The sequence below is a fragment of the Anarrhichthys ocellatus genome, unplaced genomic scaffold (genome assembly GCF_004355925.1).
Source record: "Anarrhichthys ocellatus isolate YVR2014 unplaced genomic scaffold, GSC_Weel_1.0 scaffold69, whole genome shotgun sequence".
Lineage (NCBI taxonomy): Eukaryota > Metazoa > Chordata > Actinopteri > Perciformes > Anarhichadidae > Anarrhichthys > Anarrhichthys ocellatus.
The window spans coordinates 315,843-339,546 of NW_022280099.1; the positions used below are offsets into that span (position 1 = coordinate 315,843).

The window sequence follows — 23,704 nt, forward strand, 5'->3', positions numbered from 1 at the left end:
CTGCTGCCGCCGTCTCCTCAGATATTCTCAGTACGTGTGAATGCTCGTCTTCATCTCATCTTCATCTCGTCTTCATCTCGTCTTCATCTCGTCTTCATCTCGTCTTCATCTCTTAAAATACTAGCTGCCACAAAAGAACAATTCAAACTTGCCCATTTAAAACAATTTGCTATAGACCTCTCTCCATTTTTCGCTCGTAGACGGTTTGATGGTCAAGATGGTTCTCAACCTCTACTTCTTCTTCTACTCTGTTTATTTGGTAGATTACACTCAAGCATAGCCTATAGAGCTAACTTCTGACCTAACGACACTGTAGCCTAGGCTATTCGCTCCAAACCAGTTGATGGAAACACACCTTATAGTCACGTTTCTTCTTTGAAGACATTTCAAAAGTTTGCCCAAAGTTCGCTTGACAATTGAATGGAAACACGACTTCAAACGAATTGTTGACCCTTTAATCACTGTGATGGATTCCACAACTCAAGCTACTGTCGAGAGTTTGCCATTTGAGTTTCATGCCGTGGAAAAGAAACAAATGGTGAAGGAAAGTGAAGTGCAGAATGTTTTTGCGAAACACACAATTGTATTAATTTAAAGTATTTTTGACTTCTAGTACATAAGTTTTTACATGCAAAAACACTGGAATGCTCCTTTAAAGCTCTGTCTTACTCCACATGAGTGGCATGAGGACACAGTGTGATCGGTCAAGATGCAGACGACTGAAGTAGAAATTACTTTTTTAGTAAATATCTTCCGATATTGTGTTCTTAATAAAATGCTTTTGTAGGAAGAATAAATAATGAAGCGGAGTCTGTAGCAGCAGGTTATTGTGCAGAAAGATGAGAAGTTCCATCACTCGGCTGTCTGAGCTTGTGTACCTGTGTGTTTCACGTGGAGTATATGGAGTTGGTCACATCAGTGTTCTTCGCTGTGCAGATCTAAACTACTGCGGCACCAACCGTCCCTGTAAGAACGGAGGGACGTGCATGAACACGGAGCCGGACGAGTATAACTGCGCCTGTCCAGACGGCTACTCTGGCAAGAACTGTGAGATCGGTGAGTCTCTAAATCAAACAAACCGGCGCCTAAAAATCCTGTCGTGCTTTTTTGTGCCACGTCACGTTCAGAGTGAAGTTCTGAGGAGCCGGATGAAATCTGACGAAAGGTTTATGAGCATTCCTACTTTTCTCTGATTTATTTTTCTCCAGCGGAGCACGCCTGTGTTTCCAACCCCTGTGCCAACGGCGGCACCTGCCATGAAGTCCCGTCAGGCTTTGAGTGTCACTGTCCAGCAGGCTGGTCCGGGCCGACCTGTGCTAAAGGTGAGGGGGTCTACGACCAACAAATACAAATAATATGCTCTCATCAAAGCCACCAGACTCCATTGACACAAACAGTAATGTTACCTTGCTGATCATTGTAAAACGCAACACAAACAGATCGGTTTGTTTTTCCACTCTTTCAACAATGACCAACTATGTTCGTGTTCTCCTGAAGCTTGACATTAGTAGTTTTCCTTTTGTATTTAAAGCTGCTTAGAGCCGGTGTAGGAAGTTAAACAGGTTATAATTCCCTCTCTAATAATCTATTCTACATTAACGTGAAAACATCTCTTTCAAACAACTGTAACTCATTCAAGTCTTTGCCAAAAGCTAGATTTTACAATCACAAACACATCTGGATAACATTATAATTCATAAAACGTTTAGGAACGGCTACTTCCAGTGTTCCGCCCGCTTAATGTTCAGACTTAAAGAGGCCGCCGGTTGAGTAGATCAACCTGACTCAATGTCACCGTTGGAAGCTTGAGTTTTTGAAGTGATAGTGGCCTGAACATCCGTCTGGTTTCTGTTTTCAGACACGGATGAATGTGCCTCCAGCCCCTGTGCTCAGGGTGGAACCTGCATGGACATGGAGAACGGCTTCGAATGCCTCTGTCCTCCTCAGTGGACGGGCAAGACCTGCCAGATCGGTACGTCTCATTCATACGTTGTGATCAAAGATAATAGCTTTGATCAGGTTTGTGTTTACTTGATTATTGCTTAATATTTAAGCAATTTTCATATTTAGATTTTGGAACATTTTAGATGGAAAAAATAAATTTTCTGAAATCCTGATTCAGATCATTGTTGCACGTTGGGTGATGTTTTGCTTTGATGAAGCCGGCGTGTGTGTGAGTGTGTTGCACCTACAGTGAATGCCAATGCGTCCGAATTCCTTTTGCAGGAATCACCATTTGCTTGCAGAGTTCCAGCATCTCTGGGTGTTTGTTTATCCCGCCCCGTCGTTTAGCCAGTAGTATTACTGCAGGAGGGCCACTCGTTTCAAATGAGAGTGTGTGTTTGTGTGTGTGTTTGTGTATATGCATGCCCAGCAGAGACGCTCGCTGGGTTTCATCTGCAACTCGAGCCAGGTGACTTGAGTAAAGCTAAAAATAACCCGCTTGGCAACTGCTAGCCTTGGGACAAAATACAGTCCAGTGGGGGGTTATCTTTGGCTCCAGACTGGGCGTAGCTGGGTTGCATGTACGCTACGGTGAGGCGACACAGCGGAGCCCTCACCCCCTTCGACCTCAGCCAGGAAACACTATATAACCTGTAAACACGCGCGGGGAGCGACCGAAACGCTTCGGTTTGCATTACAGATTCGCAGAGCGCTCACCCTTTCGGGGAACGAGCTGGCACCTGGGAGGGAGAGGGGGGGAGTAGTGGTGGGGGGGGGGGGGGGGGAGTGGTTGTGGGGGAGGTTGGGTTTTTGGGAATGGGTTGGAGTGTTTAGTTTCAGCAGGTCAACAGGTGCCGCTCACCTCCTGGGAGTAGTATTAATGCACTGTGTCGGTTTATAGTGAGCGCGGCGGGCGCGGCGATAGCTGCCTCTGAAACTGACCACTTGGAATGCCGCAGGTCGGCCTTCAGGGAATGCCATAGAGAGACATTAACCCCCGAGGGGGGGGGACGGGGGGGGGATAGAGCAGCGATGGAAAGCTGTGGAAGACATGAAACCCTGTCAGACATGAAGTTCACTCTGTAAATGTTCTGGCTATCTGACAATGTTTGAGTTGTTTACCCGTAAAAGTCATGAAAGTAATCTGACTACATGGTACCAAGTTACAACTGAATATGAATATTAGAGACTTTAAATGTGCCACACTGTAATAAACGTCTCCCTTTATCATCATATCGATATATGCACAAAGAAATAAAGTCAAGTTAACATGAATACTGTGAATGAGACAATTTGAATAAGTTCACAGCTATTTTTAAGAATTTGTGTTGATTAAAGATGATTTTTTCCTCATGAGAAGAAGGAAGAAATGAAAGCATTAAAAACAAACAATCATTGAGCTGCAAAACAACTTGTTAATTCCTCGACTGATGCACCTTTTAAAACTTCCTTCAGAGCGACAGAAGTCTAATATTGTGCGAGCGTTGCAGCTCTTTCCAAAACATTTCTGTAACGGAGTCCTACGCTTGAAAGACCAAAACGCATTTTTGTAGATGAAGCCAGCAATGTCACAGATTAAATGCCTTCAAGGCGCATCAACAGAGTTGGAAGTCAAGAGTTCAGAGAAGTCATCCAACCTTTAACCATGATTTCAGTGTGTTCTTACCACATGAAGCTGCGCTTGGTGACGGGGCTCCTGAGCAGGTTCTCAGCTCTCTCATGCATTCTCTCTTGTGTCTCTCGACTCCACTTTGCAGACGTTAATGAGTGTGCGGGGAAGCCTTGCCTCAATGCTTACCCTTGCAAAAACTTGATTGGTGGATATCACTGTGCCTGCTTTCGTGGATGGGTTGGCAAGAACTGTGACATCAGTTAGTATCAATCCAGCAAATCATTGGTCCTCAGCCTCTTTCCACCTGCTGCACCTGTAGCACCGACAGACCCGAGGCCTGTCCTCTCCGCTCGCTAGCTTCTGTTCCACTGGCTCCTTCTCACTTTTCAGTCGTTCATCAGTCTTTCTGAAAGGCCAAAACATGTTTCAGTGGTTTTCTGTTATTATGGAGACATTAGTATCTACTATTATAATGGACAGTAAAATGTGAACACATCAATTCTACCAAGAAAAACAATCCTTGCTAGGAAATTAACGTATCTAATAATCTCTAATGGGCAAAATAAGCAGTGCTTTCATGCTTTAAATGGCAAGTTGTTTTCTTGTATGACAAAATCTTAGAATAACGATTTAACGCCAGACGCAACAGCTCCTATTGAGCTTTGATAGCATGCAAGTGGCTAAGACCAGGAGCGTTTCTATGTTCCTAACGTCCTGTGTTCACAAGGTTCTATGTTCACAAGGTTCTATGTTCCCAATGTCCTGTGTTTCCCATTTCAATTTTATGTTACACAAAGTAAACTTTTCAAAAGGTTTTATTTTTCAGGGACTTTTTTTCCATGTTTGTTCGAAGTTTAACTTAGTTCCCTTTGACGAGTTCCCACAACAGCGTATGTCCTGTTCAGTAAAACGAGCTGGGGAACCAGCCTGTTCTCAGTCCCAGGTTGTCAAAAACATACTTATTTTAACCCAAAACACAAACTTTTCCTAAACCAAACCAAGTAGTTTTATTGCCTAAACCTAAATGACTCCAAAAGGGTCCTGACCAAGTGTCCGTATGTGACAAGTTGTGAATAAGAGCGGGTGCGGGGGAGGACCCTATGTACATTGAACCCTGGGAACAAAGGACCCTTTGTCATGGTCCTATTATGTGCCATATAAATCTGGGGAACAAAGGACCCTAGAAACGTAGGAATGACTAAGAGCCTCGACATGCTGGATGCTCAAAAAAAATTGTAGCTTTTTGTTGCTGGATCCCAAGTTGTTTCACAAATCTCCTACAGTGGTAAATGCTAATTTACCTTCCAGCTCTCATGAGGTACGCTGGAAGATAGTGGATCAGACCACGGAGATGTATTGTTGTTGAGCTTGCAAGATAATCGTAGCTTTTTCTTGTTCAAATATTACTCGAAGCTAAAGTTGTATGTGCTCATTAGTCTCACAATATGGACAGGAAGCCACAGAAACCCGTTTTACTACAGCCCCATGAGGCGTTGGCAGCGTGCTAATGTTTGAGACTTTTGTATCGTGCAATGCTTGCAACAGAGATCTGAGCTCCTCGATGGATACACATTCATCTGGAGATCTAATCTGGACAGAAAACAACAGTAACATGTTTGGGCTTTTCCGATGGAGCGATGAAGGAAGTTAAAGAAGCCGGTGGAACATTCATTCTCCTTTCTCTCGCCTCTTAGATGGCTGTTTACACCTGCCACACCCTGACATAACTACTCTAACCTATGTGACTTCATGATTTTCCTGACGGTTGTAAATCTTTTAGAGGAAATCTTTAGGGGCAGTTTGGTTTCATTGCATGTTCTCACTGCACCTCTGCATCTCAGGCATGGATCACTTTGCTTTGATTGCATTGACCACTTCTCTGTAGCAGCTGCATGTTTCCTGCACCAATGCATGTTCCCCTTCCCGGTTTGTCAAACTCAAACCTCATGTTTTCTCTCGATTTTGTTTTTTATTCTCAGATCTGAGCAGCTGTCACGGTCAGTGTCAGAACGGGGGGACCTGCAAGGTGAGAATCACAAATGTCAAGAGTTTCTATAGCTTTCGTTAACATTGACGTCTTAAAGGGTGCTGAACTGATATACTCATTAACGTAACATGATGAGGTAATTGAGTTGGAACAAGATTATAGATCTTCAAAGTACCTCAGATGATCTGCTCGAGGGTGTTATGGTTCTGAAACATTGGTTGCTAACTTGCACTGCCTGAAGCTTTTATTGTTCCCAACAGAAATACAAAGCCAGATTAAAACGACATAGTTCGGTTTAAAAATGTATTTTTTACTGAGCCGTGTCCTATATTAATATATATCGTTGGGAAACTTGTTGTGATTGACACAGAATCACCCAAACCCAGGTTTTCAACTTTTAACTACATGTTGCCATTTTCATTAAATATAATATCCTTGATGTTGTTATAGCTCCCAATATTCCCAAATCTCTGTCTCGCTCAGTGTTGAAGTTCTGACTTGTGTGTCCTGTTGAGTGCTTGTTTTCTTTAATGATAAATTACCGCCTCACCTTTTATTGGGCAAAAAAACCCTATAAATTGGAAGCTCTGCCACTTTGATCATCTGCATTTGAGTGAAATATGACGGCAGGGTTTGTGTTCCAGGAGGGAGCCAGAGGCTGCGTTTGCCAGGCGGGATTCGTGGGTCGGCACTGCGAGGTTCAGAGAAACCGCTGTGCCAGCGGTCCCTGTAGGAACGGTGGGCGCTGCCACGCCCTGCTGGACGGCTTCATGTGTGAATGCCCGCAGGGCTTCGCTGGTACAACTTGTGAGGTGAGGACTAGATCCAGCGAGTAAAACAACCACTCAGCTCCATTTCATTGTTGCTGAGAACACACCTCTACCGCCCTGTTTTCCATCTGTAGGTGCAGAACGACCCCTGCAGCCCGAACCCATGTCACAACAAGGCCCAGTGCCACAGCCTAATGGGCAACTTCTACTGCAGCTGCCCCGACGATTACGAGGGCAAAACCTGTTCGGAGCTCAAGGACCACTGCAAGACCAACCAGTGTCAAGGTACCACGGCACCCGGAGAGCCCTGGTGTCTTTGATCTCAATCAAAGACACCAGGATTTCAATCAACCAGCCAGAAGTAGGACATATCATCTCTATTCCAACTTTCTGATCCTCTCTTTCTTTTTCCCACTTCTGTATCCCCAAGTGATTGACAGTTGCACCGTAGCCGTGGCAACCAATGACACCCAAAAGCGGGTGTGGCACATCTCATCCAATGTGTGCGGTCCCCACGGCCGCTGCATCAGCCTACCTGCCGGGAACTTCAGCTGCTCCTGTGAGCCGGGATTCACTGGCACCTACTGCCACGAGAGTGAGTCATTGTTAGCTCCACACACACACACACACACACAAATACATGTAACACACAGACTATATTTACCATCACTGGGAACCACATGACTCTTACGGTATTACGGTAATACAGACTCCAGTTTCACTTCTCGTCGCTCTTAGTTTAGTTTAATCACAGAAGGAAATCTGAAGGAAAACATTAGCAGGAAAATACTGATAAATGATTTTGCCTGTTATTAGGTTTTTTGTTTTGTATGCTCACAGGATGCTTTGAATTGTTTCCAACAAACTCACCCATTGTCTCTCGTTCTCAAGAGATAATAGTAACAGGAACACAAGTAGTTTTGTAAGACATTTGTTTACCTTGTTTAAAAAGATAAAAACGCAGTGATTGCAATTTGATATATTCCCACTTTATACACAAAGCTGATGCTCATACAGCAAGTGGGCAAAGATATTTGTTCATCAGACAGTTTAACAATAACAAAAAACTGACGTGCAGCCTTAACTCAATTTGTATCTGTGCACAGAAGAAAAATAGGCAAAAAATCTGGAATTAAAAAATATTTTGGTATATATTTTAAATTCTTTGGATTTTATCTATTTTTCTTTTTTTTTTATTCAGGGGATTAAGGGAGGGAGTCCTGGTTTCACACATAAAAGAAACAATTAACAGACTTTCAAACATAACAGCAAAACATTGAAAACAACATGAAAACTTCCCATAAAAGACACAAATAACAGACTTAAAACAAACTAATAACTTAATAACTAAGTAAAAAAAGAAGCTAACATCCCTAAATATCTCTCCTGTCTCCTGCAGACATCAATGACTGTGCGTCATCCCCCTGTAAGAACGGAGGCACTTGCATCGACGGGATCAACTCCTTCCAGTGTTTCTGCCCAGACGGCTGGGAGGGCAGTCTATGTGACGTTGGTGAGTATGTGTGTGTAATTGTGTGAGTAACTGTGTGTGTGTGTCAGAGAGAACTGGGTGTTTGGGGTTCGACGTGAGCAAACAGCACAGGTATGCACATTTTAGGGAAGAGCGTTTGCTCCGTCATGCTGCCGGTGAATCAGATATCCTGAGAGAATCAATCAGTGGCCTCCAGCAGCAGAGGGACGATCAGCAGGCTGAGACTAAACAATGGAGGATTTGTTGTGGAGATGAAAACAAGCAGAACGATGTGGTAACGTTACCAGCTGACTGATCCTAAATCTGTTCTGAACTTCTAAATCGGTCAGTGTGCACATTTGCAGACGACACTGTTATTTATGTTAGTGGTTTGCGATGATCTCCGTCTCTCTCTCACAACAGGGCCCATCTATAGTTTAAATACTATATACATTATATACTGGAACTTTAATTCAGGTTTCACCTTTTACCAATTTGTTGCTGCATTAAAATAATTTACATATGAATTGTAATTCTGGCTAATTTTAGAGACTATTATTGTTATTATTATTATTATTATTATTATTATTATTATTATTAGCTAGGTATCGGCCCATACCCAAAGCCATGGTTTTTGGGACTGAAAAAGGGGGATCTGTGTGTCCCTAATTAAAACTCTACTGAACAAACATCAATATAACATAATAATAATTCAATAATTTGAAGATAAATACAAATCGATATTGAATCAATAACTTAAATAACTGCACTGTTTGGCTTTGTTCCAGATGTGAACGAGTGCAACAGGAACCCGTGTCAGAACGGAGGCCGATGTGTCGACCTGCTCAACGACTTCTACTGCAACTGTGTGGACAACTGGAAGGGAAAGACCTGCCACTCACGTAAGTGTGTTTGGGACTTAACACTTTCTAATAACCATCATTAGTAAGTGGTGAATTCAACTTTAGATACTAGTTATTTACTGATGATAATGATAATTATGTTTATTGATTTTTAGTATGTTTGTAAAACATCCATAAGCATTATTTTATTTATAGTCTATAACATCCATAGTTGTACTACATTACAATCTTTTCATCATCACTATGATCTCTGTCCTAAGTTACTCTCACTCGTTATTCTTTGCTTTAAATAAAGTGAAAATTAATTTGACCTTTTGTTAGTTTTGCATAGATTTAACGATATCTTTTTGACTTCACTTGATAAACAATGATTATATAATATTATAACATACTATTAGTATGTTTATAAGGCATTAGACTTGGGCGTCATAGAAAATGGTATGATAAAGTTGCAATAGTTTATGAAAACTATATTTTTAATTGTTATAGTGCCTGTTAATCTTTTCTCTGAGCCGTGGTGCCCTCCTCCCCGGCTGCTGTGCAGACTTGTCCTCCCCTCTGAACATGTACTTCAAAGCTACTCACAGAGTCAAATGAAACCTCTTAAAACCCTCTTCCTCCCAATGCTGCCTCCTGTTCAGGTGAGAGCCAGTGCGACTCCACCACCTGCAGTAACGGAGGGACGTGTTACGACCACGGAGACTCCTTCCTGTGCAGCTGCCCGTCAGGCTGGGGCGGCAGCACCTGCAACACAGGTCAGAGACTCACACGGCTGCTGATCCATAACACCGGCGTGATGTTGTGTGGTGACGCTCTGTCGGACTGTGATCACGGGCCAGAGAGCAGCTCTCCCGCTGTGCGCTGGTCTGAATAACAACATTGTCATTAAAAGGGAATCTCTGGTTTTTCGTTTTTTAGCCAAGAACAGCACATGTGACTCGGGTCCGTGTGAGAACGGAGGGACGTGTGTCGGAGGGGGCGATGCCTTCACCTGCATCTGCAAGGACGGCTGGGAGGGATCCAGCTGTGCACAGAGTACGTCTCCGTTAGAGGCCGTGTTCATGTCACGAGGGATGGATGGTGGACATGAGATCCATATTCACCTTAAAAATACTGTGAATAAATGATCACTTTAAAGTTTGAACCACCGTGAGCTTGAGCTCAGCTGCTTATTATTTAGCACCAAGTTACATAATGACTGTAATGTAAAGCAACTCTTAAATGACTTAAGTATTTAAGCTACTGCTTTGTTGACCATCTCTGTTGCACCTGAAGTTGAATAAGTTCCACATTCCTGCCACTTCCTTGTGGCAGGAATTTAAATTCTAAACTTACTGATTGATATTTTGTTTTTTCTCTCTCGCAGATGTCGACGACTGCAATCCACATCCCTGGTAAGACAGATTCATTTTCATTATCATCTCAAATGTTTTTTTTAGCAAAAATGCAATATTTTGCTGCTGGTTGTGGCTTTACTTTCAGTTAACGGCTATTGAAGGCTGATGGCTGCAGCTTAAATACTGTCTGTTGGATTCTTTTAACTGGTTCTACAGGCAGAAGAAGCTGACCTGTAGAAACCTGTTTCTGGTGTCAAACATTGATCAGTCGGATGCCCTGCAGACAGATCGTCACCTCTTCTCTCTCCATTGGCACACTGTTAATTGTCTGTTTTGGTGTAAACATGACGTCTGTGATCTGTTCTGAACTTCACCTCACTTGATCTTTGGGAGCTGATTCAGCCGAGGTGGTGTGGACCGCAGCCCTAAACTCTAGTAGCTATTTATCTCTGCTGGGTGCAGCCACCTTTCATCTTCTCCTTTCGCTCTTCTTAATGTAGAAACATCAGCTCGGCTGACGTTTGCATCTTTTGTGAGTCACTCTGGATCAACTCTAGCAGCCAGAGAAGCATTGTTTGGTGGTGAGCGTATGAAGCGGAGCAGCTACAGGGTTTCCCAGAGACTCTCACACTTTGCTCTCATTCTGCAAATCTGATTTCATGCTGCCGATCTTCCCGTTAAAGGTTTTGGATGAAAACGGGATTTTTCCTTCTCTGATGTGAGGATTTGTGCTTTCGTATAATTTCTGATTTATATCATTGTTGTTAATTCATCATATTTGGGGTGTTGGGTGTTGATCGAACAAAACAAGACGTTTCTGACATTTTTATTGACGATATTAAAGCAGAAACCAGTGACTCCTGACAGCCTCTCTGAGAGGCTGCCCAGGACTAAAGCCCCCCCCCCCCCCTTTCTCTCCTCCTCACCCGCCTCTTCAATGACTGACGGTGGATTAGTGGTGGTTTTGGTTTTTCGGAGGAGGGGGTTCAGGGAGAGGGGGGCAGGAGAATGTGAAGACCTCGGGGTAGCTGTGAGGAGTGGAGGTGTTGGGGGAGGCTGCTCAGTATGTGGTCTGCAGGGATTTACATATGAAGTCTGGACATTGATCAGGGATCAGCTTCAGCCTGCCGACACTCAGAGTCTCTGCAAACGCTGGGGAAATAAAAAAAAAAGTCCGATAGTTTGAAGCCCAGAGGGCCGAACACGAGTCTCACACCATCCAGCCTCTGATGGTGGTGGAGCTTCATCTGAGGGGAGTTCTAGTTCGGTCTGAAGATGAGGAGCAGGAGGAGATGTTTCTGTCAGAACCGGTGGAAAAACTTCTACAAACTGGTCCCTTCTTAAGACGTTGTGTTGATAGGATTTAATGATGCACATGTGATGGGTGATTTGTGCACAACGATAAATAAAGTACACTGGTATAAAGATGATAAAAATATGAACATTCTTAATAGAATATGGCAAAAAAAAAAAACAGCGATAGAAGAGAACGTTAATCTATGTCTATTATTAACGTGTTTAGTGACTCTCTTGAATGATAGTTCTACAGATAAAGTGAAGTGGTGTCATTGGAAATCTCCAGCTCCATGTGAACGAGCTTAAACTGTTGAGCTGACGTCACGCGGCTCAGCGGGCAGGTTGAGGCAAAGTTTATTTTCTGCAGTACTTTTGGTTTAAAGTGTGCAATAAACAGCAGATATCAGTCTGAACATTACTGCTCCGGTATTCCTGTCAGGGACGCCACAATCACTTCTCAAAAATCAGATGTATCAGCTACCAGAGGGAAGGGTTGAGACGGAGGGCATTGATTTATAGTTTTTTAAAAGCTCGCCTGCAAAGAGAAGCAGAAGGTTTTTCCCCCTCGGGGAGGAAGTTTAGGAAAAAGCCAAGAATGAATTCTCTTTTTCCATCTCTGTTTGATAAGCTATACTTTGAATGTCCTCGTAGGGAAGAGAAAACCCTAAAACAACTTCTATGTAACAGCACGGACACACACATCCTACAACTGTGACATGAGACTCTAAATGCACAAAGGCAGGAGTGGATGTTTAACAGGGTTCAGCATGCTTGGAACTATTGTCTCTGCCGGTCTGATGTCCACAGATTGTTTGGAGGGACATTTCCTCGTTTATTCTGCGTCTGCAGCAGCAGTGAAGTCACACGTTGTGTCTCTGTTTCCTTTCTGCAGCTACAACGGCGGCATCTGCGTCGACGGCGTCAACTGGTTCCGCTGTGAATGCGCCCCGGGATTCGCCGGACCGGACTGTCGCATCAGTGAGTCCCTGGGAACTGGAGGGGGGGGGGGCGTGTGTGGAGGGGGTCAAAGGTGAAAGGCCGCGGCTGGGGGGGAAACGCGAGCCGATTGTTTCGGGTCGACAGATTAGCCTTTTAGGAAGGCGGTCTTAACCTCTCCCCTCCGCGCTGAGCCGAGGTCCGATCAGACGGGCCGGTGCGCTCTCCCGCGGCCCTCTGGGAGAAATCTCTTCAGAAAAGCCCTTTTCACAACCAGAGTGTTATCCAATTGAAGCGTTTCAAACCAAACTGCTATGAAACCCCATTGTGCAAAGAAAAGATCCCTCTGAGTTCCATCATTGAAGACGTTTGAATTCAACATTCACATCTCCCAAAGCTCCGTTTTCTCTCCGCTAAAGTTGAGCAAGTTCGACTAAAAACAACAGGTTGTACTTCCACTGAAACGCTTCTGCAGCTCATATTTTATCTCTTTCGTCTGTCAATTAGGTATTTCATTACCTGCTCCTGTGAAAGTCTAACTCTGGCATGTGTGTTAATTACAGCTCTGTGTTCTTTTCACAGACATAGATGAGTGTCAGTCGTCTCCTTGTGCCGATGGTTCGACCTGCGTGGATGAAATCAACGGCTACCGCTGCGTCTGTCCTCCGGGACACGCCGGACCTCGCTGTCAGAAGTGTGAGTACCGTAAACCCTCAATCGCAACGTTTCCTGCAGTGTAATCGGTTAAGTAAAAAAGAATACTCACAACTTCCTCCTTTTATTCCCTCCAGTCATCGGACTCGGGAAGCCGTGTCGTCATGCCGGCTTGCAGTTTCCTCACGGCAGCCGGTGGGAGGAGGAGTGCAACGCCTGCCAGTGTGTCAACGGCTACGTCCTCCGCTCCAAGGTCAGGCCTCGACAACTTCTAATCAGTTTGGCCAGTTTTTGTGAGCGACGCGACCAGATGATCACTGAGGTGTCGTGTTCTTCCAGGTGAGGTGCGGTCGGCGGCCCTGCCTCCTCCCAAAGGCTCCGCCCGCCCCAGATGCGAACCCCCCGTCTTGCCCCGGAGGTCACGAGTGCGTGGAGCATCAGTTCCTCACCTGCTTCTCGCCGCCGTGCCACCAGTGGGGCGTGTGTTCGACGCCCGACCCGCCGACGCCCATGCACACCAAGTGTGAGCCCAACAGCGGTTACCTGGACAACAGCTGCGCTCGCATCACGCTCATCTTCAAGAAGGACAAAGTGCCGCAGGTGAGGGACTTCCTGTCCGTCTTTAACGTTTATTTAACCATTTAAACAAGATCGTGCAAACACCAATCTCCTACTGGAGGTCTTGTTCTAAAGGGTTAAGCTTCTCAGGACCCATAAGTGTTGTAGTTATTAATCCTCCCTTTTGGGTCTGAGTGAAAGAGGGAAAAATGGTAAAAAAATAAGTTATATTTAACAATAGAATATCTTCTTTGTTGTTGAAAAATTAAAACTTTTGTATGTGGTGGGAAAAAGCTGACTCAGCAGCGAGACCTAAAGTCCATAAACCTCCATTCAAAGTGTCCGATCTGTCCTCTCTTCTTGTTTACTACTGGATCATGATACCTCTGCGGCAGGTCTGGATAGAGTTGTATGAATGGAAATGAGTCCGCTCCTCTGACACGATACTGATCTGAGATCTGAGACACAGTCCCCCCCCGCTGGGCTCTGATTGGCTGCATCTGAAACAGACTTAGGAGGAATTAGAAGCTGATTGCTGCTCGCCGGCAGTGCAGATACTAATCTGTGTGTGTGTGTGTGTGTGTGTGTGTGTGTGTGTGCGTCGCAGGGCACCACTGTAGAGAACATCTGCTCCGAGCTGAGGTACCTCCCCATAACTCAGACGCTGGCCGAGGAGCGAGCGCTGCTCATCCTCTGTGATCTGTCCTACTCCAACAGTGACGCCGTGGAGGTCGCCATGGTGAATATCACACACACACACACATTGATATGCGTTATTGAGACGGTCTATTGATCGACAATTGGATACAACAAAAAGATAAAATACAAAAAAGTAACAATGCTGATAGAAATATTTCGAAAAAGTCATTATTACTTTCTATCAGATGCAGTTCTGATCTCTGGTGTCTCTGAAGCCTGAAATTCGATTGTGAATGAATTCACTTTAATTTCATGAACAGTAATACAAAGAAAACAATGTAAATGTGTCTGCTGATGAAGGTTTGCTTTAGAAGGACTCTCTGGCTCAGATTGCTCCTCGCGGTAACTCAAACATCAGCCCCCTCTCGTCCCTTCTTTCCACCACTTACGACGACATTAAGAACACTGCAAATGCTGCAACGAAGTCGAGCAGCACGAGAAACGAGCAGTTCAACCAGATTATGTAGACCACTTTCTACTCTACTGTACATCCATGAGTTTGATCTATAAATACATGACGTAAACAGCTCATGCAGGTATATAAGTAACACACACCTGCAGCTTCAGACTCTCTCACTTTCCCTCTTTTCTTCCCCCACTTTATGAAATCACACTCAGTTTGTCACTGCAAATCGTTTCCAGAGGAGTCCAGAAAAATCGGAACTTTTGTATTCATGGCTCTTCCCTCTTTGTTACAAAAAGAGAAAGAAGAAAGAGAAAAGGAAAAGACAGAAGAGGGAGAGGCGTTTGAAGCTTTTAACAACATCTGGATGAGATTTGGGTTTCTGTTGGGACACCTTGCTGATCTCTGCTCTGCCTCTGCTTCTCTTTCTCCTCCTTTTTTTCTTTCTCCGTCTTTGTTGTTGTCTTTTCTACTCTCTCTCTCTCTCTCTCTCTCTCTCTCTCTCTCTCTCTCTCTCTCTTCCCTGCTTCTTCCTCTCTCGGCCACCCAGACTCGAGGGGCTCTAAGCTGTTAATGGTGGGGATTAGTTCTTGCTCCTCTGATGTTTGCAGGCCTGTTTTGAGCGACAGATACAGGAAAAGGAGTGGCGAACCTGACATCCACCCAAACTCCACAACATAAAAAAAAAACCTCACTCCCACTCTGGCGACTCGTGTTGCAGCGAAATGTCAGCGCTCATTTCCAAGTGTGGGTGAAATCTCTATAATCCCGGCGAGCCTCGGGGAGTCGATTTATTCTCTTCTCCAAAGGCTCTCGGTGTGTTTGTAAAACCCCTGAAACGCTCTGCTGAGAGGCCTCCGACCTGAGCGAGGAACAAGTGGTTCAATATGTCTAAATGTGTGTGTGTGTGAGAAAGATGAGCGCTGGGTTTGTCTTCCTCCCGGAGAGTGAAGCGTCCTCTGCTTTATCTGGACATGTTGAGGCTGCGTCCAGTGTGTTGGAAGGAACGTCAACAGGTCTTCAAGTAGCTTTAGTTAAATGTTTGGAAGCAACGTTCAGCCTCGGGAGCTAAGTTAGATATTTATTTATTTTTCGTCTGCATCCTATAAACCAGAGTCGTCCGACCGTCTGAATGCAGAAATATTTATACTTGTTCAGAATGGCCACACTGCAAGAAGTGGGCGAAAAAAATAAGCCGCTTCACCACTGGACCGAAAACCCACGAACACCCACTAACATCTGGCTTCGGTCTCCAGTGGAAAAGGTTACAAATCAGGATTCATCGCTGGGACGAAGGACTCTGCAGTATTCTCGGTAATTGAACTGCTCCTGCTCTGATTGGAGGTGATGGAAACACGACGCACATTGAAGTGGATCGATAATAAATAAAATCAGCACTCCTCATAGCCGCAGGACTCCATTACCAGAAACCATAAGTTTACCTTGCTGTTGGTCAAAACACACTTCATTCATTTAAAACTCACCAAAACCGTCTTCGTTTGTCTTTCCACTGTTCCATCAATCACCAGCTCTGGTTTGGTTGAATTAAACCCTTAAATCTCAGAGTTAGTCGTGACAAGAAACGGTTAAATGAGCTCCTCAAAGACACCAGACTCCGTTGACGGAAGCTGTAACGTAACCTCCCCGTCATTCAAACTCGACAGACACAAAATAAATCATCGAATGTGACACACGGGTAACGAATCAAAAAGGAGAGCTTGAGAGAGTTCAGGACATTCGTACTTTTCACACCTGGTCTGTTTCATGAACCAGTAGAACTATTGTTGGACACGTCGCACCTTATTGGAGATGTTGCTTTTCTTCAGTTATGCTGGAATATCCTAAAGACGCTATAGAGACCACATGCTTCTTTTAAATAACCGTTTTAAATAACACTTTTATGTCTAAACATGTTTTTTTAATGTTGAATGTAAAATGTTTTCCAGTTCTTATTCAGCTTTTGAAATTCTTTCCAATGTGCTTCCAACCACTTTTATTTATTTTTAAAAGTAAGGTTTTCTGTTTTTATTTATTTTTAAATTATCTGTATGAAATGTGACGTACAAAGCATTTATTTTTTATTAAATGTTTTATTTATTATCATTATTATTCAGACAGAAGGTGGGGGGGGGGGGGTGGTTTCCAGCACTTAGTTTAAATCATACTGACCAATTCAAGGGGACGGATCATAAGAAGCTAAAAACATACATGTGGTTATCTGGAGACAATAGAATCTGTTTAGTGGGCTGCCTCCATCGGTCCGCTTTAAGGAGCAAACCATGTAATCTCAACAGTTTATTATTCTCCCTTCACCGTCACTTAAAGTATCTAAATAAGGCAAAAAAAATGCCTCCAAAAATAATGATTAAGTGAAGTAAACACAACAGCGACATTCGATCCCAACTCTCAGCAGATGATCATTGCGGTCACAGTCAGCGTTGCCGTGACGCGGTCTGTCCGTCACGGTGGGGGGGCGGGGCTAGAGGTGTGTGAATGAGCTGCTGATTGTCTCAGGAGAAGAAAAGAGGAGTGTTTGTCCCGAGCGGGGAGCACAGCTGGCCTGTTCTCTATTGTTTGTCCTAATTGAACTGCGCAGCACACAGCTAATCCCCCCCCCCCCCTCCCCCCAGCCTTTGCTCTCACCCTCAGCACCTTATTAGGCAATTAACTCCACCCTCTGTGGTCTCAGCGGGGGGTGTCCGAGGCCTGCCAGATGTTAGGATGAGAATCTTTTATTCTGACGGATGAATGTGTTTTTCTCTTTCTCTTGTTTTCTTGTCCTGCATAGCCTCCAGCCACACTGACCATGCGGCAAATGAGCTTAGTTTTCTTTCTCTACTGTTCTGATTGAATCACTGAACTACAAAACCAGTTTACAAAGTAGATCAGGAGCTCTCTGAGTGAATTTACTCAGAACTTCCTTAAAAACAAGCCATGCAGTTGAGAGGTGGGACTGGACTGTCAAAAACAAATTTACCCCAAATCTCAAATGTGGCCTCAAGCTGCTCCCCTTTCTTTCTTTCTTTTTTTGTAACATGTGGAATTCAGTGTAAATGCACAACGAATTGATTCCTGTCCTCCATGTGTGTCTCAGTCCTTTGAGCAGGACGGGCGATCGAAGGACGGTGATCGAGGACAGATCCAGAAGGCGGCCAGCGCCATCATCGGTGCCCTCTCCAAACGCCACAACAGCACCGTCATGCTGGCCGTGGTGGAGGTCAAAGTGGAGACGCAGGTGGAGCCGCCGCCTGTTGGTGAGTCACATGTCTCTAGTTCTTTGTTACAAATCATGAAACGTGGAAAACTGGGAATGAATCAAAAGTCTGTCCTCTAGACCTAAAGACATGGGTTGGGGGGTCCTGGATGTAAATTCATCTTTATCGCCACCAGGCATCATCCTGTAGGGAGATCATGTGTGTCCGTGTGTGTGTGTGTGTGTGTGTGTGTGTGTGGGTGTGTCTGTCCGCGGCTAATCTTACATACTACTGCACCCATCAGGCTAATATTTTCTGTACTCATTCATGACAATTTTATTCTCTGTTTTATTCCGTCATTGACTTCTGACTCCTCACTCCTCTTAAAGGGCCGGTAGGAGCACACAACAAGTAGTGTGCTCAGTAGCTAAATGCATTTCCGGCAATCGGCTAAAAACAAGTCTTACCTCGTTCATAAAGGCAACATTCGGACTGTTGTTGTTGTTGTGACCTCTACTGAGGCCACTTTTCTAGTTTGAGTATGTGAATCAAAACGGGGTCAAGTGCTCTTTATTTCCAGAGAAATGTCCCTCTAACATCTCCTTCGACGTCCTCCTTCAGGTTACCTGGTCCCGGTGCTGTGCGTCGTCTTCAGCGTCCTCTGGATCTTCTGCATCGTCGTTTGCATCTGGTGGACCCGCAAGAGGAAGAAAGAGCGCGAGAGAGCGCCCCGATCCGAGGACACGGCGGTCAACAACCAGCTGGTGCTGAGGCCGAGTAACGCCCTCAAGGACAACCGCGACAAAGACATTCAGTACGAATGCAAGAAACTGATGGCCCCCACCGACAGGACGTGCGACGGGGCCGAGGGCGAGGAGGAAGGGGAGCAGGAGGAGGGGGAGCAGGAGGAAGACGAGGAGAGGGCACCGGGCGTGGGGGAGAAGTGTCCGCCGCAGAGGTGCTCCACGGCGGGGGCGCAGGACAGGGGGGTGACGGGTAAGGGAGGGGTCATCTGCACTTCACGCAGCGGCCCGGTCAAGGCGCCGCACCGGACGGGGTACAGCCCCAAAGACAACCGGTGTAAAAACCTGAACGCCGCCAAGCTCAGCGAGGACATTAAAGACCACTATGTATGAACACACGGAGGACGGAGCAGAAGAAAGAAAGGAAAGAACTGCGATGTCTTCAACGTCACTGACTTCTCAACTCTTAAAAAGTGAAGATTACAAATGCTTTCATTTTCTATTTTTACCTTATTTAACTACTTTGTCTGCAGCACGGAGGCTTGTTTTTACCAAAAGCCAATTCGCAAATAAAAAAGACAGAAAAATAAACAAAAAAAGACAAATAAAAATCACGGCTTCTCGTCATACTTCTGGAATCAAGAAGAATCTTCTCTTTTTCACCGCTCCAGATTATTATTGTTTTCGTACTTTTCCGCTTTGCCTCATCCGAGCTCACGCTTCCCTTTCTTTGGACTGATGGTCATCCGCCGGCAGCTGCTCACATTGTTTCTACCGATTGGTGCGTTCGGCTCCTGTCTGCCTTAGCCCCAAACCTGCGGGCCTTTTCTACACTTCACATCATGACTTTTTATATAAAACAAAAAAAACAAAAAAAGATTTTATATACATTTAAGTGCTTGACAGTTGGCACAGAGAATCCACTGTATGATACCTGGCATGAGCATTTTTTTTGTTGTTTACATTCATAAACATCTTTTCCATTTTGTGTTGAGGCTTAAAGGTTCTTACGTATATCCTTTAAAATAATGATGTCACTGCTTCCTGCGAGTCAACATGATGATTCTTCAGTATTTGCTTCGGTAGAAAAGTGCCTTCAGCCCTTATTATTATTATTATTATTATTATTATTATTATTATTATTATTATTATTATTGTTGTTTTTTATTTTTTTTTATTTCTTTTATTTGTTTTTCCTCCTTTAAAGTTTATGCAGAATTTAATTACATATAAAGGGAAAGATGTCCGAGCAACAACTCTTCATACCACACAAAGGTTATTGTCTTTGCGATGTACATATGTAAATATGAAGAAATGGCTGTGTATATTTGAATTTAGTAACTTAAGTGATGCTTTGTATCATAGTTATTCTAAAGACTGTTTTCGTGCTTGTTTTTTTTAATTTTAAATGATGTCATTCCGTTCATCAGTGTCTGTCGACACTATAACAGGTTTTATACAGATGTTCAGAGTCCAGGGTCCCTCTGAATCAGGAGCGCCGGTTTTTCGTTACGTGTTGTGATTCTTTGTTACAGAAACACAAACACTGAGAATGTCGATCTGTTTGTTAATCTTTGTGAGAGGTTATTGTTTTTAACCGACAGGCCGTCGTTGAAAATTAAGTTGTAAGTTTCTGAGAGTTAAAATTATTTCAAAAAGGTTTTTCTACACCTACAAATGTTTGTCTTATGGGCCATCCTTGCAAAAATCACCCAAATACAGCCATTTATCTTTTAACAAATGTATCCCAGTGTGCAAACTTAGAGCCGTTCCACACCCACAAATTCAAATCATGGGCCGACCCTCCAAAAATAATTCTAAATGTCCGATTTGAATGCTCTGTGTTTCAGTGAGACAGCTTCTGAATGATGCTTTAGTCCACTGACGATTCTTCTGAAATTGTCTTTTCAGCTTTTTCCACATTTCATGCTGTTTCGCGTCCGACAGGCTTCTCTGTACGAGCACATACAGGTTGTACTACAGCAGCCATCAGGCCAGCTTTCATGGTTTCCTTTTTGTGTGACGATATTTGAAAATGGCGAAAGCTTAAAGGTCTCTCAACCAAACTCTGAAGAAATGAGACGTCAATCGTTCATTCAGCCTGAACCCATCGTCCTCCTTGGTTCACTGTTACCGTCGATGCTGCAGGTTGAAAGTTGCAGGAATTAAAGGAACTGAAATGGTTTTGCTGCACTTCTTTTGTCCATTATTATAATGGAAATACAACCCAAACCCTAACCCTTCAGATATACAGCTTTTGATTTTGGGATGTGATTTCACAGCCTCCAGTTTTGTTTCATCATATCTTAATCCCTTACAGGGCACAGGGTCCAAACAACGTAAAAAGCTCTGCTGCCAGTCTCTCTCTCTATATATATAGTTTACAGTCGGTAGACAGTGTGGATGCCAGGGTGTTCAGTAAGTATGACCCCACCTCCTCAAGTGCCCCATTGCAAGACACCGAATCCCCTTCTAGACGAATCAAAAGGTGTGAGGTTTGAATGGGAATCGAGTGCGAGTCCTAAATGTTTAGCCCCGCCTCTCCTCCATGTATCTATTCTGGTCTAATGAAGGGAACAACTTGTTGCTGTTGTGGTTGTTGTCCAGTGTTTTGTAAAGTCTGTTTCTGCACTAAGAACACAAACATTTAGCATCACATTATAAAAACAAAAGTCAAATATTGTCACTGTTTGTGGACGAACATTTCGCTGTTTTTGTTAATAATGCAAATCATTTTGAACCCAAATTCATATTCTGCCAGTAAATCCTACGTTGTGTGAGTCCCACAGGAGGACCTGAATGTGCAGAACATTGTAATTATTTTGTACAAAAATTTGGTAAAAGTCTTGGTTTGTTAGTGGAATTTTTTTTTTGTTTGTTCTTAGAACAATCTTATTATTTATTAAAGTATTTTATACCAAAGTTTATTGTGTTTTGTCTCCTTTTAAAAAATAAAAAGCTTTTCACGGTAACTGCCTGTCGAGCTTATTGATGCAGTTCACAGTAACGCTTTCTGATTCATCAAAGTAATGAGCAGCCCAGTCGCCAAGAAAACACATGTTGGAATTGTACGTTTCTGCAAACCACGGATACGTTGACTGTTAACGTAGAGCAAGTGTCGTAGTACAATTACCAACTGCTATAGAAAAATGACGTGGTATAATAACGAGTACAAAGAGCAAGAAAATCCTCGAAGGAATGAGTCAAACAAATACAGGACTATCACCTGGAGTCCAGTGTTTCTGTCCCGTGTGAAACCAAAAGTAAACGTTGACTTTACGCTAGTTACGTAACGTTGTTTTATTTACGGTAGCTGTGTTGTCTGGTTACGATGTTACGTTATTTGAACACAAACTATGATCTTTTCTGTAACCTCAACCACGTAGTTCAGTTGCCCAAAACTCACCAATCGTTCCACAACGTTAACCACATGTGTGTTTCTGCAACCGTGATACGAGGCTGATATGAAATGTATTTACGGTTCAGAAACTTTGAAAAAATGTAGAAAATGTTCTGTTTTTGTTTTTCTTTCTAAGATCATCAGTCTGAAAATATTTGAACACCTCGTACAGTCTCCAGGTAGCCAATCGGCCACCTCGCTGCCTCCCGCCTCAGTTAGCGCCAGACCAATGAGGGGAGTCCTCCGCGTGCCTCCATCTGCCCCTCTAATGACACTGTGGGAAATGATTAACACCCCCCAGCTCTGCATGAAAGCCTTCCAGCAGCTGTGCTGGATATCCACACATGCTCGGTGGGATGTTATGTGCCGTGCCGTGTGTTCATTAACCCGGCAGTTGTTTGCGAAGAAGAATGGGAAACGTGTCTGGAAACGTGTCTGGAATCCTGGATGGCGCGGTGCTCGGGTCACACACACAATGCGGCGCACGGCCGCTGACCCAGTTGGAGAGAAGCACAATGGAAGAGAGGACAGGAGATGATGATGAGATCGCGTGTCAACCTACAATGCAGCCTGTAAGCCGAGACCAGATTCCTGCAGGAGCTGGTTATAGTGAAGGCCGCTGGTCCATACTGGTGCACACTGGTTACTTGTTGGGCTTCATGGTGCTTGGTTCAAGGATTTGGGGACATCGAGCGGTGCGGTTGCAGATAAAAATCAACTGAACGTAAAAATGTGAAAGTCTCTCTCTCGAGCCGGTGTTTGGTTTGTCCGTCCTGGGCTACCGTAGAAACATGGCGGAGCAACATGGCAGAGGGAAATACAACAACTCTTAGTTTCAGGAGATTACACACTCTTGGAAACATAATTATTATTATCATATTTCATTTCTGCTAATAGATCCCCTGAAGTTCTACACACTGGCCCTTTAAGACAGACTTAAAAATGTGAACCTCTCCTCAGAGTCCAGTGCTGTCTGCCGATTGTGGTTCCTTTAAATTGTGTTTGTTGTGTTTACTGGCCAACAGATGTAGTTCTTATGACTATGTAAGTGGAACATTTATTTTAACCCATTTGTTGTCCTTTGATTCCGAAAAGTGTCATTGGAATGCAAAAAAACCCAAACCTTCTTTTACAAGGAATGCTGCCTTTTCACCAGAAAACTCACAATCGAAGCCATGCAGCTCATCATTCATTGGCTGCCTTAGTTGTCACTCACTCATGTGTGTTCATTCATTGGCTGTCCTCAGGCCACATGGCATCAGGTTAGCCAATGAGCAGCAGAACTTTCAAAGGACTTCAGGAAGTGGCTGATATTTGTGATATTTTAGCAAAAATAAATGTGTGAGGAAGGTTAGCTGAGTGTTCCAGTGAATACCTGAGCTGTGGAGGAGGCTGTGGTTGTACTTTTGGTGAGTTTTTGGTGTAGTTTTATTATCACTTTTTGGGCTGTTTTTAAATGGCTGCCACATTTGGAAACTTCTTTGTGTGTGAAGAATTGAAGTAGTAAAAGTTGTCCACCTCGTGTCTCGGATGAGTGTAGCTCTGGTTTTGGGGTGAAGTGTTAAGTTTAGACAACCTTGTATTCTGCAAAATATCCAAGTATAATTCTGTTTGCTTGGTTGATTTCATTAGCACTGACCAATTGATAAGTTTCACTAGTTTGATGGACACGGTTTAAGCACCTGTAAAACAGCCGTGCAATCGCACTCATACAGTCATGTTTATTGTGTCTTCCTTATTTGCAACCCTGGACCCAAACTACACAGATTTTAGCTTCAAATACTACAGCAAGTGAATTTATTGATAATTGACTGCTGTAATCTTTATCATTTATAAT

General features: G+C 43.9%; 1 protein-coding gene across 2 annotated transcripts in view; it reads left to right on the plus strand.

The window, feature by feature from the left end:
• The window catches only part of LOC116397590 (protein jagged-2-like), a 49,724-nt gene extending 28,332 nt beyond the window's left edge, over nt 1-21,392 (plus strand). The window contains exons 7-26 of one of the 2 annotated variants that reach the window (XM_031873144.1): nt 937-1,056; nt 1,209-1,322; nt 1,859-1,972; nt 3,702-3,815; nt 5,536-5,582; nt 6,188-6,355; nt 6,448-6,598; nt 6,744-6,908; nt 7,713-7,826; nt 8,573-8,686; nt 9,289-9,402; nt 9,566-9,682; nt 10,014-10,041; nt 12,173-12,258; nt 12,799-12,912; nt 13,008-13,123; nt 13,210-13,470; nt 14,036-14,167; nt 17,625-17,784; nt 18,346-21,392. In XM_031873144.1, the coding sequence (XP_031729004.1) occupies nt 937-1,056; nt 1,209-1,322; nt 1,859-1,972; nt 3,702-3,815; nt 5,536-5,582; nt 6,188-6,355; nt 6,448-6,598; nt 6,744-6,908; nt 7,713-7,826; nt 8,573-8,686; nt 9,289-9,402; nt 9,566-9,682; nt 10,014-10,041; nt 12,173-12,258; nt 12,799-12,912; nt 13,008-13,123; nt 13,210-13,470; nt 14,036-14,167; nt 17,625-17,784; nt 18,346-18,860 (2,864 nt within the window). In that variant the 3' untranslated portion in view covers nt 18,861-21,392. The remainder of the gene's footprint in view (nt 1-936; nt 1,057-1,208; nt 1,323-1,858; nt 1,973-3,701; nt 3,816-5,535; nt 5,583-6,187; nt 6,356-6,447; nt 6,599-6,743; nt 6,909-7,712; nt 7,827-8,572; nt 8,687-9,288; nt 9,403-9,565; nt 9,683-10,013; nt 10,042-12,172; nt 12,259-12,798; nt 12,913-13,007; nt 13,124-13,209; nt 13,471-14,035; nt 14,168-17,624; nt 17,785-18,345) is intronic. The other variant, XM_031873145.1, reaches the window with a different exon arrangement.
• Nucleotides 21,393-23,704: the final 2,312 nt, after the last annotated feature.